The sequence below is a fragment of the Nematolebias whitei genome, chromosome 11, assembly GCF_014905685.2.
Source record: "Nematolebias whitei isolate Nwh7 chromosome 11, NemWhi1, whole genome shotgun sequence".
In the NCBI taxonomy this organism is placed as follows: Eukaryota; Metazoa; Chordata; class Actinopteri; order Cyprinodontiformes; family Rivulidae; genus Nematolebias; species Nematolebias whitei.
In genome coordinates, this window is record NC_056508.1 from 17,466,234 (window position 1) to 17,479,957 (window position 13,724).

At 40.2% G+C, this 13,724-nt stretch overlaps 1 protein-coding gene across 1 annotated transcript in view; it reads left to right on the forward strand.

Moving 5' to 3' along the window:
• Positions 1-13,724, forward strand: part of LOC119417492 (membrane-associated guanylate kinase, WW and PDZ domain-containing protein 1) — a 156,458-nt gene that overhangs the window by 100,118 nt on the left and 42,616 nt on the right. The window contains exons 4-9 of the mRNA XM_037684704.1: positions 4,768-4,956; positions 8,283-8,505; positions 9,040-9,122; positions 9,617-9,655; positions 12,191-12,248; positions 12,406-12,518. Of these exons, the coding sequence (XP_037540632.1) occupies positions 4,768-4,956; positions 8,283-8,505; positions 9,040-9,122; positions 9,617-9,655; positions 12,191-12,248; positions 12,406-12,518 (705 nt within the window). The remainder of the gene's footprint in view (positions 1-4,767; positions 4,957-8,282; positions 8,506-9,039; positions 9,123-9,616; positions 9,656-12,190; positions 12,249-12,405; positions 12,519-13,724) is intronic.

A 13,724-nucleotide genomic window follows, 5' to 3' on the forward strand; every position in this document is an offset into this window, starting at 1 on the left:
TATATATATATATATATATATATATATATATATATATGTGTATATATATATATATATATATATATATATATATATATATATATATATATATATAGGCATTTTAAACCCTTCCCACATTCTTGCAATATTCTAAACAATGTTTCTAAACTCTACACGCTCGAAAAGAGCACAGAATGTCATGATCTCAGCTCTCTGCCTCCGCTGCTCTCTGCCACCTGCCCGTGCTCTCGGCCACGCCCACTTTTCCGCTGCAGAGTAGAGATATGACACACTGCAGGAGGAAGCTTCTCCTGCAGCTCTGGGCTGCACAAAGGTGCACCAGGTGCTAAATAATTTTAAACAATTAATTTACATAAAAATTCCATGCTGGTTGTGTGTCATGTCCAGTCTTACTTTGAAAATCCACAATAGAGCGAGGCTGCGAAAAACAAACTGTGAAGTAGCAAGGGACTTCTGTATGGCCAAAATTACTCTAATGTACAATTTGAACCAAATTATTTTATTGTCTTGCTTATTAGTAGACTTTCTTTGAGCTCATTAGCTTCACTAAGCTAAAGATCAGGTTTCTGTTCTACATGCTAATTATTTGAGTCTTTAGCATTATGAATACTATACTATTTATCATACATTTTTAGGTCATAAAAGCTGGTGTTTTTCAAGCATGAGGATGTATTTGGTCTACGGTTCTTACACTTCATAAATAATGCATTTTAAAAATATTAATAATGGATATTTTCCTGCAAAGTCTTAAAGCGTTCATGTTCTAATCTGTTGTGCTTTTAATCTGACTGGGAGTCAGTTTACATAGCTAGAGTGCAGGGACAGACCTGGATGACTCCTGTAGGCAGGAGCTGATGGAAAATAAAAAGAAATCACACATGTTTTGCATGTAAGTAAATGTGAAATCAATGAGCTGTTTTTAGCTATTGCTGCTTTTCATTTACCTTAAAGCTGCAACTTCAATCTGACAGTGGTTTGGCTAACAACTATTAGCAATACAAGGCATTAACATTGTACTTCTCTGCATTTTGTGTATTTAAACTCTACATAAAGCAACATGTTTCCAGATAGAAGTTGTCCAGTACTGTGTGTTTGACTGATTAAAACTATAGAAACCAGCAGAAGTGGAACTAAATGTTTCTTACTAAAGCTATCGCAACATTTCATGCATGAAGCAACCATGTTAGATTTTGTGGCTGGTCAGGAGTGGCGTGTGTGCAAATTTGTATATATTTTTCTGAAATGAAAGACAAAAAAATACACCTTTAAAATACAACAGGAACACAGCATAAGCTCCTTGGTAAAATTAACTTTGGGGAATTGTGGGACCAAATGAGTTCATATTTAATTGGCTGTATGTTCTCGTGTTTACAGACGTTGAGCATTTGTGCTATGCTGTATATACACTGTTACCATTACATTATATGTAGGCAACTGTCAGAAAAAGACATAAGCATTTAAATAAGAGTAATTTATCTACAATAACGCCATCCGTCTGTCCGTCTGTCCGTCTGTCCGTCCGTCCGTCCATCCATCCATCCATCCATCCATCCATCCATCCATCCATCCATCCATCCATCCATCTGTCTAAGTCCCATCCTATTACAAATTTGTTTTTGTCATTTTGGGTCATTGAATGCAACACTCAAATATATGCTAAGAGATTATCCATGAGGGACACTGAATAATGCAGTCTACTATCTGATTCTGCAAGATTTTAATTTAATCTGTCATATAGCTCTTTATAGACATTTTTATTTTATCACCAGCTATCCAGAAATAGAGAAACTCAAACATGTAATGCAGCCAAGTCCACATCATGTAGAGACCTCCAGCCAATTAGAACATTTAACCCTGACATAATCCCAAGTAAAACATCTGACCAAGCCTACCTACATACACTGATATTGCCTGTTCATAATTAAATAAAGGGCGCAGGTTAAAACCTCATTTTCCATGTCTCAGGTGTCTTATATTTAAGGTTGCATTTTAAATTATAAACCCTCAATAGTTTATGGCTTGAATTCAAGGATTCAAGGTTCTTTATTGTCATTCGCATCACATGTGGTACATGAGGTGGAAATAAATTGTGTACACAGGGTCCCAGTTACATCCAACAAAAGTATAAAATGTAAAAGAAAAACAGTAATAAGATCTAAGATATGAACTAAGAAAAACGTTAACTGAAAATACACAAAGCACTAATAGTATAAAAACATTACGCCGAACAGCAGCACGAGCATGAGTCTGTGTGAGCAGATGAGTATGAATGAACACAGCAACCTGAAATAGATCAGCAGCAACATGATGTGATTTTTTTCACAGTGATTATCCTGGTTAGAGATTCATGAGTCTAACAGCCTCTGGGTAGAAGCTGTTCCTCAATCTAGTGGTTCTACACTTAATGCTCCTTAATCTCCTTACTGGGGGAGCGGGGCAAAAGTTGTGTGCTGGGTGAGTGGGGTTCTTCATGATGCAGGTGGCCATCTTCCTGCATCTGGAGGTGTAGATGTCTGTGATGGTGGGGAGACTGACTCCAACAGACTTCTGTGCAGCCTTCACCACTCTCAGCAAAGCTTTTCTTTCTGCAGCTGTGCAGCCTCCATGCCACACGATGCTGGAGCACAGGATGCTCTCCACTGCACACCTGTAGAAGGAGGTGAGGACTGAGCTTCCCAGACTAGCTCGCCTCAGCCGCCTGAGGAAGTAGAGTCTCTGATGAGCATTCTTGATGAGACTGGTTGTGTTGTTGCCCCAGCTGAGGTTGTCATTCAGGTGCACACCCAAGTACTTGTAGCTGAAGACCACTTCCACCGCAGATCCTCCTATGTTCAGAGGGTAGGTAGGTGTGTTTGTTCCGTCTGAAGTCCACAACCATCTCCTTCGTCTTCTTAACATTGTTGTGAAGTTTGTTCTGCCTGCACCAGCTCTCCAGGTGTTCCACCTCCTGCCTGTACCTGGACTCATCATTGTTTTTGATGCATCCCACCACCGCTGTATCATCTGCAAACTTTACAATGTGACAGCCTGGATGGGTAGGTGCACAGTCATATGTGAGCAGAGTGAACAGGAGAGGGCTCAGCACACATCCCTGAGGGGAGCCAGTGCTGAGGGTTATGGTGGAGGAGGAGAAGTTGTGGATCCTCAACGACTGTGGTCTGTTTGTTAAGAAGTCTAGGACCCAGTTGCAAATGGAGGGGCTTAGTCCTAGTTTGAGTAGTTTGTCCATCGGGATCTGAGGAATCATGGTGTTGAAGGCAGTCATGAAGTCCACAAAGAGCATACAGACGTAGGAGTCCTTCTGCTCCAGGTGGGTGAGAGCAATGTGGACCACAGAGGAGATGGCGTCTTCTGTTGATCGAGTCTCACGGTATGTGTACTGGTGAGGGTCCTCACTGATGTTGATGGTTTTGATGTGGGTCATGACCAGTTTTTCGAAGTATTTTGCAACTATCGGGGTGAGGGCCACTGGCCGATAGTCATTCAGACCAGTCACTGTAGAACTCTTTGGGACTGGGATGATGGTGGCGGTCTTCAGGCAGGTGGGAACTGTTGCCAGGGTAAGTGAAGAGTTAAAGATGCTGGCCAGCACCTCGCAGAGCTGATATGCACAGTCTTTCAACACTTTCCCGGAGATGTTGTCTGTGCCGGTTGCTTTGTGAGGATTAATCCTCCTGAAAGTACTCCTCACTTCTGCTGAGGTCACGCTGAGAAGCTCTTCTTACGGTGGTGAGGTGAGTCTAGTGCTGGGTGGTCTGTTCAGGTCTTCAAAGTGTGTGTAGAACTTGTTGAGGGCATCAGGCAGTGATGAGTCTCTAGGGCATTGTTCACTTCTGCCTTTATAATATGTTATACACTTAATGTCCCTCCACATGCTCCATGGGTCTTGTGAGGTGAATTGATCCTGAATCCTCTGTGCATTTTTGGCCTTGGCCCTCTTAATACCAGCAACCAGCTCTTTTGTTGTCCTTCTCAGCAGTTCTTCTTGAATAATTGTTTGTGTAGATATTTTCCTAAATGTTTGGCCTTCACAGTTCTATACTTGTATATAAAGCTAAGGTATGCTAACTAGTTAGTGACTGTATGCTTTGCCACCATGTTAAAAGTCTGCTAGAAAATGTGAACATATCGTCAGGGAGATATTAAGGATATCCTTCAAACAGACACATTTAGTTAATGTGTTTTTCAGTTTTTTATAATAAATCTTATTGTTTGTTGGTTTTGGTTTAGGAATAAATTAACAGAAATTGTATTGGAATGGAATTGGAATATTTTTGTATTCTATTGAAACTATTGACACTTACGTGATTGAGCATGATTTTAAATGGTCAAATCTTTGACTCCAAACTGGTAGAAAGTGGTACTGGGCCTCTAGGCCACCAAAGAAAACAAAATATGGACCCCAGATAGGGACAACGCCAGTGAAAAGTAGCTGCTTATTGAGAAAAAGGCTCTGCTAACTAATAATACTTTTGACTAAAATTAGTGTGTTTTAATGTTTTTGTATTTTAAGATGCTTTCAGTGTTTAGGTAAAACAGCCTCAAGCACTAAAGAAGATTTTTGTGAGTTATTTTCTCAGTTTGTAGTCACACTGCAGTCCAGCTTCGGGTCTTTTACTTTCAACGTAAGATTATGGGTAGATCCTCTGGCTGCTTCTTTGTCCCCCTGCACTGCCTGTGCTTTTCATCCCTCGCTCCTTCCTTCATCTCCTCCTCTCTCCCTACTGTGTCTCTCTCGAGCATGCTAATGCCCTTCTTGTTGCCTAGGTAACTACTATGGGACCCCAAAACCGCCGAGGCAGCCCATCATTGGGACAGTGACTCTCAATGATACGGGCTCCCATCAGTCCACCCCAAAGCGCACCAAGTCCTACAATGACATGCAAAACGTCCGCGTAGTGCCTGCTGACGACGACGATGACGACCAGGCCACGGAAATGAACAACAGTTTTACAGGTGAGGGCACCACTGCTCCTCTCCAACCCTCTCAGTTTGTTGAAGTTTCTGATTCTTAAGCTTTTGTTCGGTCTCTGCACGTGTAGTGTTCTCCATCTGTGCTGTTTCCTTCAACTCATTTTTTCCCACTGTGGACTGTGTTTTGTACACATGTTCAAAGGAAGATGAGGAGAGAGATAGTGTGTGCATATGTTTATGACCCCCTCCTCTGTAAGTTAATGGGTGTCTGGCAGTTACATCATGTCTTTGCGATGCAGATTATTTTCTTGTGAGCCTGTTAACACTGCCATCTGCCTGTAAGGAGGGTTGTGCTGCTTTTTCTTTCTCCACAGACACATCCTTGTTTTTATGTATCCTTTTATTCCAATAAATTGTCCTCATGTATACCAGTCATTGTATCGACAGGAGAATTTTAAATCTATTTCATGTTTACAGACTGAAACACACAAACCACATGATGGGTATATAATGCTAGTACTCCTAAACCTTTTCCTGTTTTGCTTTTCCCTCTTGTGGGTGAAAGTTGCGGGCTGTATTTTTTCCATCTTTGATACTTTGAAAGTTCATGCTTTCTATGTCACCTCATCGGTGTGTGGAATTTAGACTGAAACTGTCTTGAACGACTCAAAAAAGTGGAAAAGCAAAACAAGATGGAGGCTTAGGTTAAGTTACTCAGAAAGATGTTTAAATGTGTGGCGGTATAGCAGGTGGGGGGCGGGGGTCAAGGAAAGACTGCTGCTGCAAGTATTAGCCTATCCTCCACAGGCCAAAGCAACACTAGAACAATTTTTGTGAAGATGTAAAAGTTTTTCAGTTTCAGCCTTGCATTGGTATCAAAACAACATTTTAGGAAGCCCTAAAAGCTGTTTTCCAAACTGAGTTCCTGGAAGAAATAAATATAAATAAATTGGGGATGCACGATATTGGATTTTTGGCCGATATGCTGATATGTTAAACCTCATTTGGCTGATAACCGATGCCGATACCGATATTTTATATACGTTCCTTTGTCAGAACATAGCCCTCTTATTTAGGCTTATTTGCAACAAAAATTGTGCAAAAGCTGTAAGAGCTGGTGACATATATTCAGTAACAGCCATATGATATGCATAGCACTTTGACTTATATTAAATGAAAAGAGTTAAATGTTATTTATTAGCATTAGTCACTTGCAATGCTGTCTCACTTAGCTGCAGTGTGGGATCCTCTGCACTCCTGTGCATGAAGGACAGCCTTTTTAAGTTCTAAGTTTTGGTCCATCCATTGCGCTGTAAGACTAATCAAGCTAACGGGGCTAACACAACGTCCAAATGTCTGTGGTAAAACTCACCCACAAGTCGTGCTATCAGCTATTAGCTTCTCAGTGACGTCGGAAATGACGGCTTGTAACTCGGGTAACGTTGCCTCGGAAAAATATCTCAGACTGTGGACAATGTAGCGAGGCTCAACATAGTCCATAAATCTTCGGAATTCAACATCCTCACCAACAAAAAATAAAACTTCCACACCGCCGACATTTTGAATTTTCCTCTCCGCCGTGAGATTGGGTAGGTGCACGTGATGTCATAGCGTTGCGCTGCTGATGTAACATCACGTTGTGCTGCCTCTGCAGGCAAAAACAGTGCCTTTTATATTGGCGAGTTATTTTAATGGAACGGCCCATGTCCGATATTGAATTTTAATGCTAATATCGATCGATACCATGCCGGTAATATTGTGCATCCCTAAAATAAATATACCGGTATATAAATAAATAAAAATGTATTATATTAATATAAATAAAAATGCCACTTTTGCTTTTTGGTCTAGACAGACTAAATGTAACCTTTAGCAAACCATGACGACATAAACCAAACATAATAGATGTAACAGCAGGTGTGTGCGCTTGTGCTGTAGACGTTAGATTTTGTACCACAGCACAACATTTATACTGTATTACTTAAATAAGCAGACAAGACTGCTAAGCAGTAATACTGCCTTGAATAAAGCACAGCAAATAACCTAAGGCCAAAAATGTTTTTTTTTTTTATTTTGCTTCCATACATTGTCAACTATCCAAAAAACAATTATAGAAAAAAAGTACTAAATATATCAAATACACATTACAATCAAAGTTCATGCTCAATAAGCCAACAAAGTTGTCAGGTCTTCTGGGCAGTTTTTTTGTTTTGTTGAGACGTTTTGTCCTTTATCCAAAGGACTTCATCAGTCCAAGGAGCCACAACAAACTCATTCCCACAAGCAACACGCTCACATAGTGGACCAACCAGTTTGATGGCGATAAAGAAGATACCTGGATTATTGAGCATGAACTTGGAGTCGACTGGAGAGAGGGCGAGCCCCAGAAACCATCGTATCACCATTAAACTGGTTGGTCCACTATGTGAGTGTGCTGCTTGTGGGAATGAGTTTGTTGTGGGTCCTCAGACCTTGGATGAAGGACGAAACGTCTCAACAAAAAAAGAAACCGTCCAGATGACCTGACTAAACTTTGTTGGACACAATAAAATCTTTTTGGGAAATGGAAATAATTTTAAGATGGACAGTTGTGCATTAAGATTTTACTCTTACACAATACACATTGTGAGGAAAGCACTGCCCTGCAGCTGTTCTTCAGTGGAGACTGGGCCTGAAATTGTCCAATATGTCCACATGTTTGGACTGACACAACTCCCAGTCAACCCTTTCCTGTACTTTTGTGGTCTTTCAGCTTTATGTGATAAAAGTTTCACTGTGTTGTCAGTCCACAAAAAACAATTTAGTTCTTTCTCTTTTCTTCAACATCCTCATTTTCTTCTTGTTGTATTTACACTTTTCATTATAGAGTGGAAAGTAAAATGAAATAGGTTTATCCATAATATATATAAACAGTCTACTTTATATGTATGTACATTGATCATGTTTTGTTTCCTGTTTCTGGTGTATTTTCATGAGAAAGTGCATAAACCGCAGCCTGAACATGAGTTTGTGGTGAGCAGACTGGTATGAATACAGCAGCTTAAAGGCAAGAAATCAGCAGCAAGTTGTACAGTGTTGTAAAAAATAAAGCAACAACAACAAAATAAGATTGTTTTATAAAGAAAAATCAATCCTGTGTAGACAAGGCTTCAGAGAGCAGGAGGTGAATTCAGAATATTGGGTGAAGGGGAAGCACTGAGAGGTCGTGTGAGTAAAGTTGCATGAACTGAGTGTTCTTTTCTTCCATTTTGCATGCATGATACATAAACTGTGATTTTCTTTCTGGTTTTGTTTGTGTGTGTTGGTCTTCTTGTTTCACCCAGGGTCCTTAGTGCGTAGCCTCTTCCCCTCTCCTTTGTTGTGCACAGGTACCCCTAACGACCAGGACGAGAGCCGTAGCGGCATTCTTCGGCCATATCCTGCACGAGACAATGCTCTGGCCTGTGGTCTGAACAATGCAGCCACCTCCACGGTTGAAAGCGGGCAGCAGACTCTTGCAGAACCGCAGGTCTCTCCAGATGACCCTCTGGGACCGCTGCCTGAAAACTGGGAGATGGCCTACACTGAGAACGGGGAGCTGTACTTCATCGAGTACGTTTCTGCAGCACGAACAGCCCCACAGTTCTGTCTGACAAACGCAGCCTTTGCGTTCCTTTTTGTTCAGTAGCTTGTTTTCCATAGTGATGTGGGTTTTAGGCCTTCCCAGCCCCCTGACTGCAACTGCTTTCCTGTTAATCCCTGCATGTCCCGATCTCAAAAGGAGATCACATCCTGATCACCTGATTACCCTCCACCTCTCTGTCCTCGTTGCAGCACTGCGAAGCCTCACCACCAGGACATGGCAGTGCATTTTCAAAGCGTGTACGTTAATTTCACTGAATAACAGCATGTTTTGGTTTTTGTCTAACAATACTGGGAAAAGTCCAGTAGTTTCTTGTTACCTTGCCTGTGCCGCTCTTTTTTTCTTTTTTAAATTTTGTTTGCAGCAGACGGTCCGTTGAAAACTCGCTGACACATTTTATGTTTATTGCTTACTGATGCATTCAGGTCCCTCTGTTGTGCTGTGATATGCCACTTTGACAGCCTGTCCTGAATTATTCTGTTGTCCTGTTTGTTTCCTCTCAGCCACAACACTAAGACCACATCATGGCTGGATCCGCGGTGCAGAGACAAAGCCTCCAGGCCTTTGGAAGAGTGTGATGATGATGGTAAGCCTCTGCACATCATTAACAACACAAAACTGTAAATTTGCAGCTCTGTGTAGTGGTTTGGAAGCAGACGGAGTTCTTACACTTGTGTGTCTTGTGCACTGAGGAACAACAGCTTAATTTCTAGTAGAGTTGTGTCGCCTTGATTTAGTTTCTGTTGTAAATTGTTGTGATTTGCAATGTGTTTTAGATTTGTCGTGTGGTGAACACTTTTGACATTCATCATGACATATTGCTTCCTGGGAAACATAAAGCATTTGACAAATTCTGACACTTGCTCTTATTTTTGTTGTGGCAAAGTTGCACCATCAAGTGGTGAAGCTGAAAGCTACAGGAAACTTTTCTGTTGCTTTGAGAGGCTGGTGTGTTCTGGGTTAACCTGTTTCAAAGGTTAACTGTTTGCTTTCCTCTTGTCTGTCACTGTATCTGATGCTTTTGTTATTTCTTCTTTCTTCTCTGTGTTTCTCTGTTTCATCCTACTTTCAAAACTGGAGAAGAAGGGATACATACGGAAGACCTAGAAAGTGACATAGGTATGTTTTAATCACCCGACGACAAAAGGCACAAACAGACTGTGCACGGACTTTATTTAATTTGATCCTATTACCTGTTTGGAGTCAACTTTGTCTGATGTTTAACAAAATATCTCATAAACCAAAGCACAGCTTTTAATGAAACTCTCAGGAAATAATCTCGCACATCGACAACTGATTAGAATTTAAAGCCAACCTTATTCTAGATGGATGCCACAACCAACTGACTCTGGAAAACACAAAAAAATTACCATAAATCAGTCAAATTTACACAGTTTGTGCTAAAATTTAATGTGGTAATAGCTGTGTCATTTACCATACTCTACCACTTTATTTATAAAGTACTTAAAACAACAACAAGGCCAACCAAAGTGCTGTACAGCAAAAACAAACAAGTAAAGGACATAAGATAAAATACATAGAAAAAGATAATAACTAAATGAACATGTACATTATAGAATACAGACAGGTTAAAACTAAATCACTAAGTGTGAAAAGCCAGGGAATGAAAGTGAGTTTTTAAGCAAAACTTAAAAACTGTGAGAGAGGGAGCCTGTATGATGTGCCGTGGTAACTCATTCCACAGTTTTGGACCAGCAACAGAGAAGACTCTGTCACCTCTGAGCTGAAGACAAGTTCCTGGAACCAACAGAAGCATCAGGTCTACTGACCTCAGAGAGCACTGTGGGACATATGGCTGCAGCAGATCAGTGAGATGCGGGGGCAAAACTGTTCAGAGATTTAAAAACATACAGATGGATTTATAAATGAATTTGAAAGTGATCTGGGAGCCAGTGAAGGGAGGCCAGAACTGGAGTAATGTGCTCTCTTTTGCCTGTACCAGTTAAAAATTGTGCTGCAGCATTTTGAACCAGTTGTAATCATGCAATGGAGGTCTGACTGATTCCAAACAGATGTGCATTGCAGTAATCAAACCTGGATGTTATGAAATCATGTATTACTGTTTCAAGGTTACTTTGGGACAGTAGGGACTTCAGTTTAAACAGTCGCCTCAACTGGAGAAACAACAGGATTTAACAATCATGTTTACATGATGGTTTAGTTTCATGGAAATGTCCATTATCACTCCCAGATTAATGACAACTTGTTTATCTAACGGGGCTAGAGAGGAAAGGTCGATACCGTGGTTCTTGATCGTGCCATTAGGTGGAAACAACAGCACTTCTGTCTTCTCATTGAAACTTAAGAAATTTAAAGCCATCCAGTCCCTGATGTCGGCCAGTCATTCAAGAAGAGGTTGAATAGAGCATGCACCAGTGTGCTTCAGAGGGAAGTACATTTGACAGTCATCGACATAGAAATGAAAGAAGAGATGAAATTAACAACACATACAGTATGACAAGTGCTCCACATTGTGCACCACCTTTGTCTAAAACTTTAACATTAACAAAAAATCCTGTTAGGAAAACAATGTCTTGAACCTCAGCACCATTTTCAAGGTTTGCCCTAACGTCCATAACTCTGCCATGAAAGGTGGAGTTCAATTGGCATTCCTTTAAGGAATGTTAGATCTTTGATTTCAAATGATCTGACAGCAATCATGTGTAAACTTGTTTGGAACATATCTTTGTTTTCATCTCCCTCATTTATTGGCCATAATGAATGTAGTAACAGCAGCCATAAACAGCAGGAGGGGATTCAACTTGTAGGCGTAGTTGTTTGTTATTATACTGAAAGGCCAGTTTGTGTTGCTGGCAGAGACCGAGTGTTTGAATGAGACTGCTCAGACTACACTAGTTGTTCTTTTACCAATAAAATAAACCAGATTCTATACAGAGAGGGTTTCAAAGTGTAAGAGGTCTCGGCCTACAGCCAGTGCCAGCTATAAATCCTAGAAATTAAAAAAATGTGTTGCTATCAAAGTAAAATAAAAATTAATGATTGTGTTTTGCAGCAGAAAATGAGGAAAGTGAGGCTAAAAAGAAGCAAAAACTAGAGAAGCTGCATTTTCTGAAAAAAAAAAGCAGTGAGACTTCTGAGTTCTGCAAGACTTCACTGAAATGAGTTGAAAACCTACATCTAAGTTGTTAAAGCTAAAAGAAGTAAAACCTTAGCACAAACTATAACAAAACACTAGCTAAAAGGTAAGCTAAGAATAGCAAAATGCTACCTAGAAGCTAAAAGTAGCTAAACACTAGCTAATAATAAATATAGCACAAATGTAGTTAAAAGCTAAAAGCAGCAAAAGGCTAGCTAAAAGCTAAATTTAGCGCAATAGTAGCTAAAAGTATCTCAAACAGGCAAAATCAGAGCCAGTATACTTTAATAAAATTTAAGAGAAGTTATGTGTTCGACGGAATTGGAGATATCTTAAGTTAATCATGTAAAGTTAAATATTTTAAAAAGTATAAAAGTTACAAAATCCAAAAGTCAAGTAGTTAGATTGCAAATAAACTTCGTATTCACTCAATGATCATATGAACAACCCCATGAACAGCACACTGTTGTATTTACTCCTGTTAATGATTAATGCAGGCTGTTTGTGTTTAATGCTTTGTGCTCTTTTTATTCCAGAGCTGCCCCCAGGATGGGAGAGAATAGATGACCCCGTGTACGGAGTGTACTATGTGGAGTGAGTTAATCACCGTATTTACACATAAATGCTCAAACATTTAAAACCCTTTCACAAATCTGGTCTCGGCCTCACCAGGCCTTTGATTCAAAAGACCCAAACATTTACAGAGCTGTTATACACTGTGTGTAGTATGATCCAATATTCTCTGTTTCAGTCATATCAACAGGAAGACCCAATATGAGAACCCAGTGGTGGAGGCGCGGCGCCAAAAACTCTTGGAGCAGCAGCTACAGCCGCAGCCTCCAGAAGGTGAGCGGTATATTCAAGGTTCGTTTCCTGCCCTAGAGTGGCACCATTTCTTTCTTTCTTTATGTCTGTCAGCGTCATGTCCATAGCTCATCCCAGGTTTGGGCCAGACTTTTTCTATTCCAAGGAGAAACTTGATTTCACTTTTCCTGTCCAGATGTATTATTGTGGACTGCCTAGTAAGGCAGCACCTATTATTATCCACCTGACTTGGGTTTCTTAACTTTATCTTACTTTTCCGTCAACTTTAATGTGGCCTGGACCACAATGTGTACCCCCACAAGTGTTGTATCAAAACGACCGGCTCGGCGTCGTGATGTGTGCTATCACTTGTATTGGTGTTTTGAGTTACCATGGCGATGTAATTTGCAAACAAAGACTGCTTCTAACTGTTGTAACGCAGTCATTCTTTGAGATATTGAGCTGAAGTTTGCTCTGATCGTAGCTGAGCGCGTTTTCATATATTTCTAATGCAAGTCAAAAATCCAAAATTGCCACCTGAGCTGAAAGAGATAAAATATGATAACTCAGCCATTTTAGAGCTGAAATTTGGTTTGTTGATAGCTGAGAGTGATGCCCAATAAATACTTAATTCAAATCCAAAAATTCAAGATGGCCATCAAAGCTACATTTCAATGAATTTAACTCAGCTATTTTTACACATAGAACTGAAATTTGGTGAGGTTATAGCTGAGAACATTCCCTATCACATACTGAATTCAAATCAAAAATAAAAGATGGCCACCTTAGCTAAAAGGGGAAAATATACGATAACTCAGCAATATTTAAAGCTATTCAGCTGAAATTTGGTATAGTGGTAGCGGAGAGCGAACCCCAACACATAGTACTGGCAAACCCATCCATCCATCTATCCATCCATTCATCCATTATCTTTACCCACTTCTTCCTTTTCGGGTTGTGGTTGTCACTGGTGCCCAGGTCCAGCCATCACTGTGTGAGAGGCGGGAATGTGGCAGTCCCCATCATTCTCCAGGAACTTTCTAGTTCCTACTACTACTACTACTACTACTACTATTACTATAAAAGTAAAGCTGGCCCAACCTCTGGTGTTGTCCCATATCATAAATGTTGTGTATCATTTAGTATTAGATCATTTTATTTTGTGTACCCCATAGATTCACTTCATGATGTCTTTAAATCAAACTACAAAATGCTTCAGTGTACTTTTGCTAGAGCTAGTTCAAGAAAATTTAAAAATCTAACTCT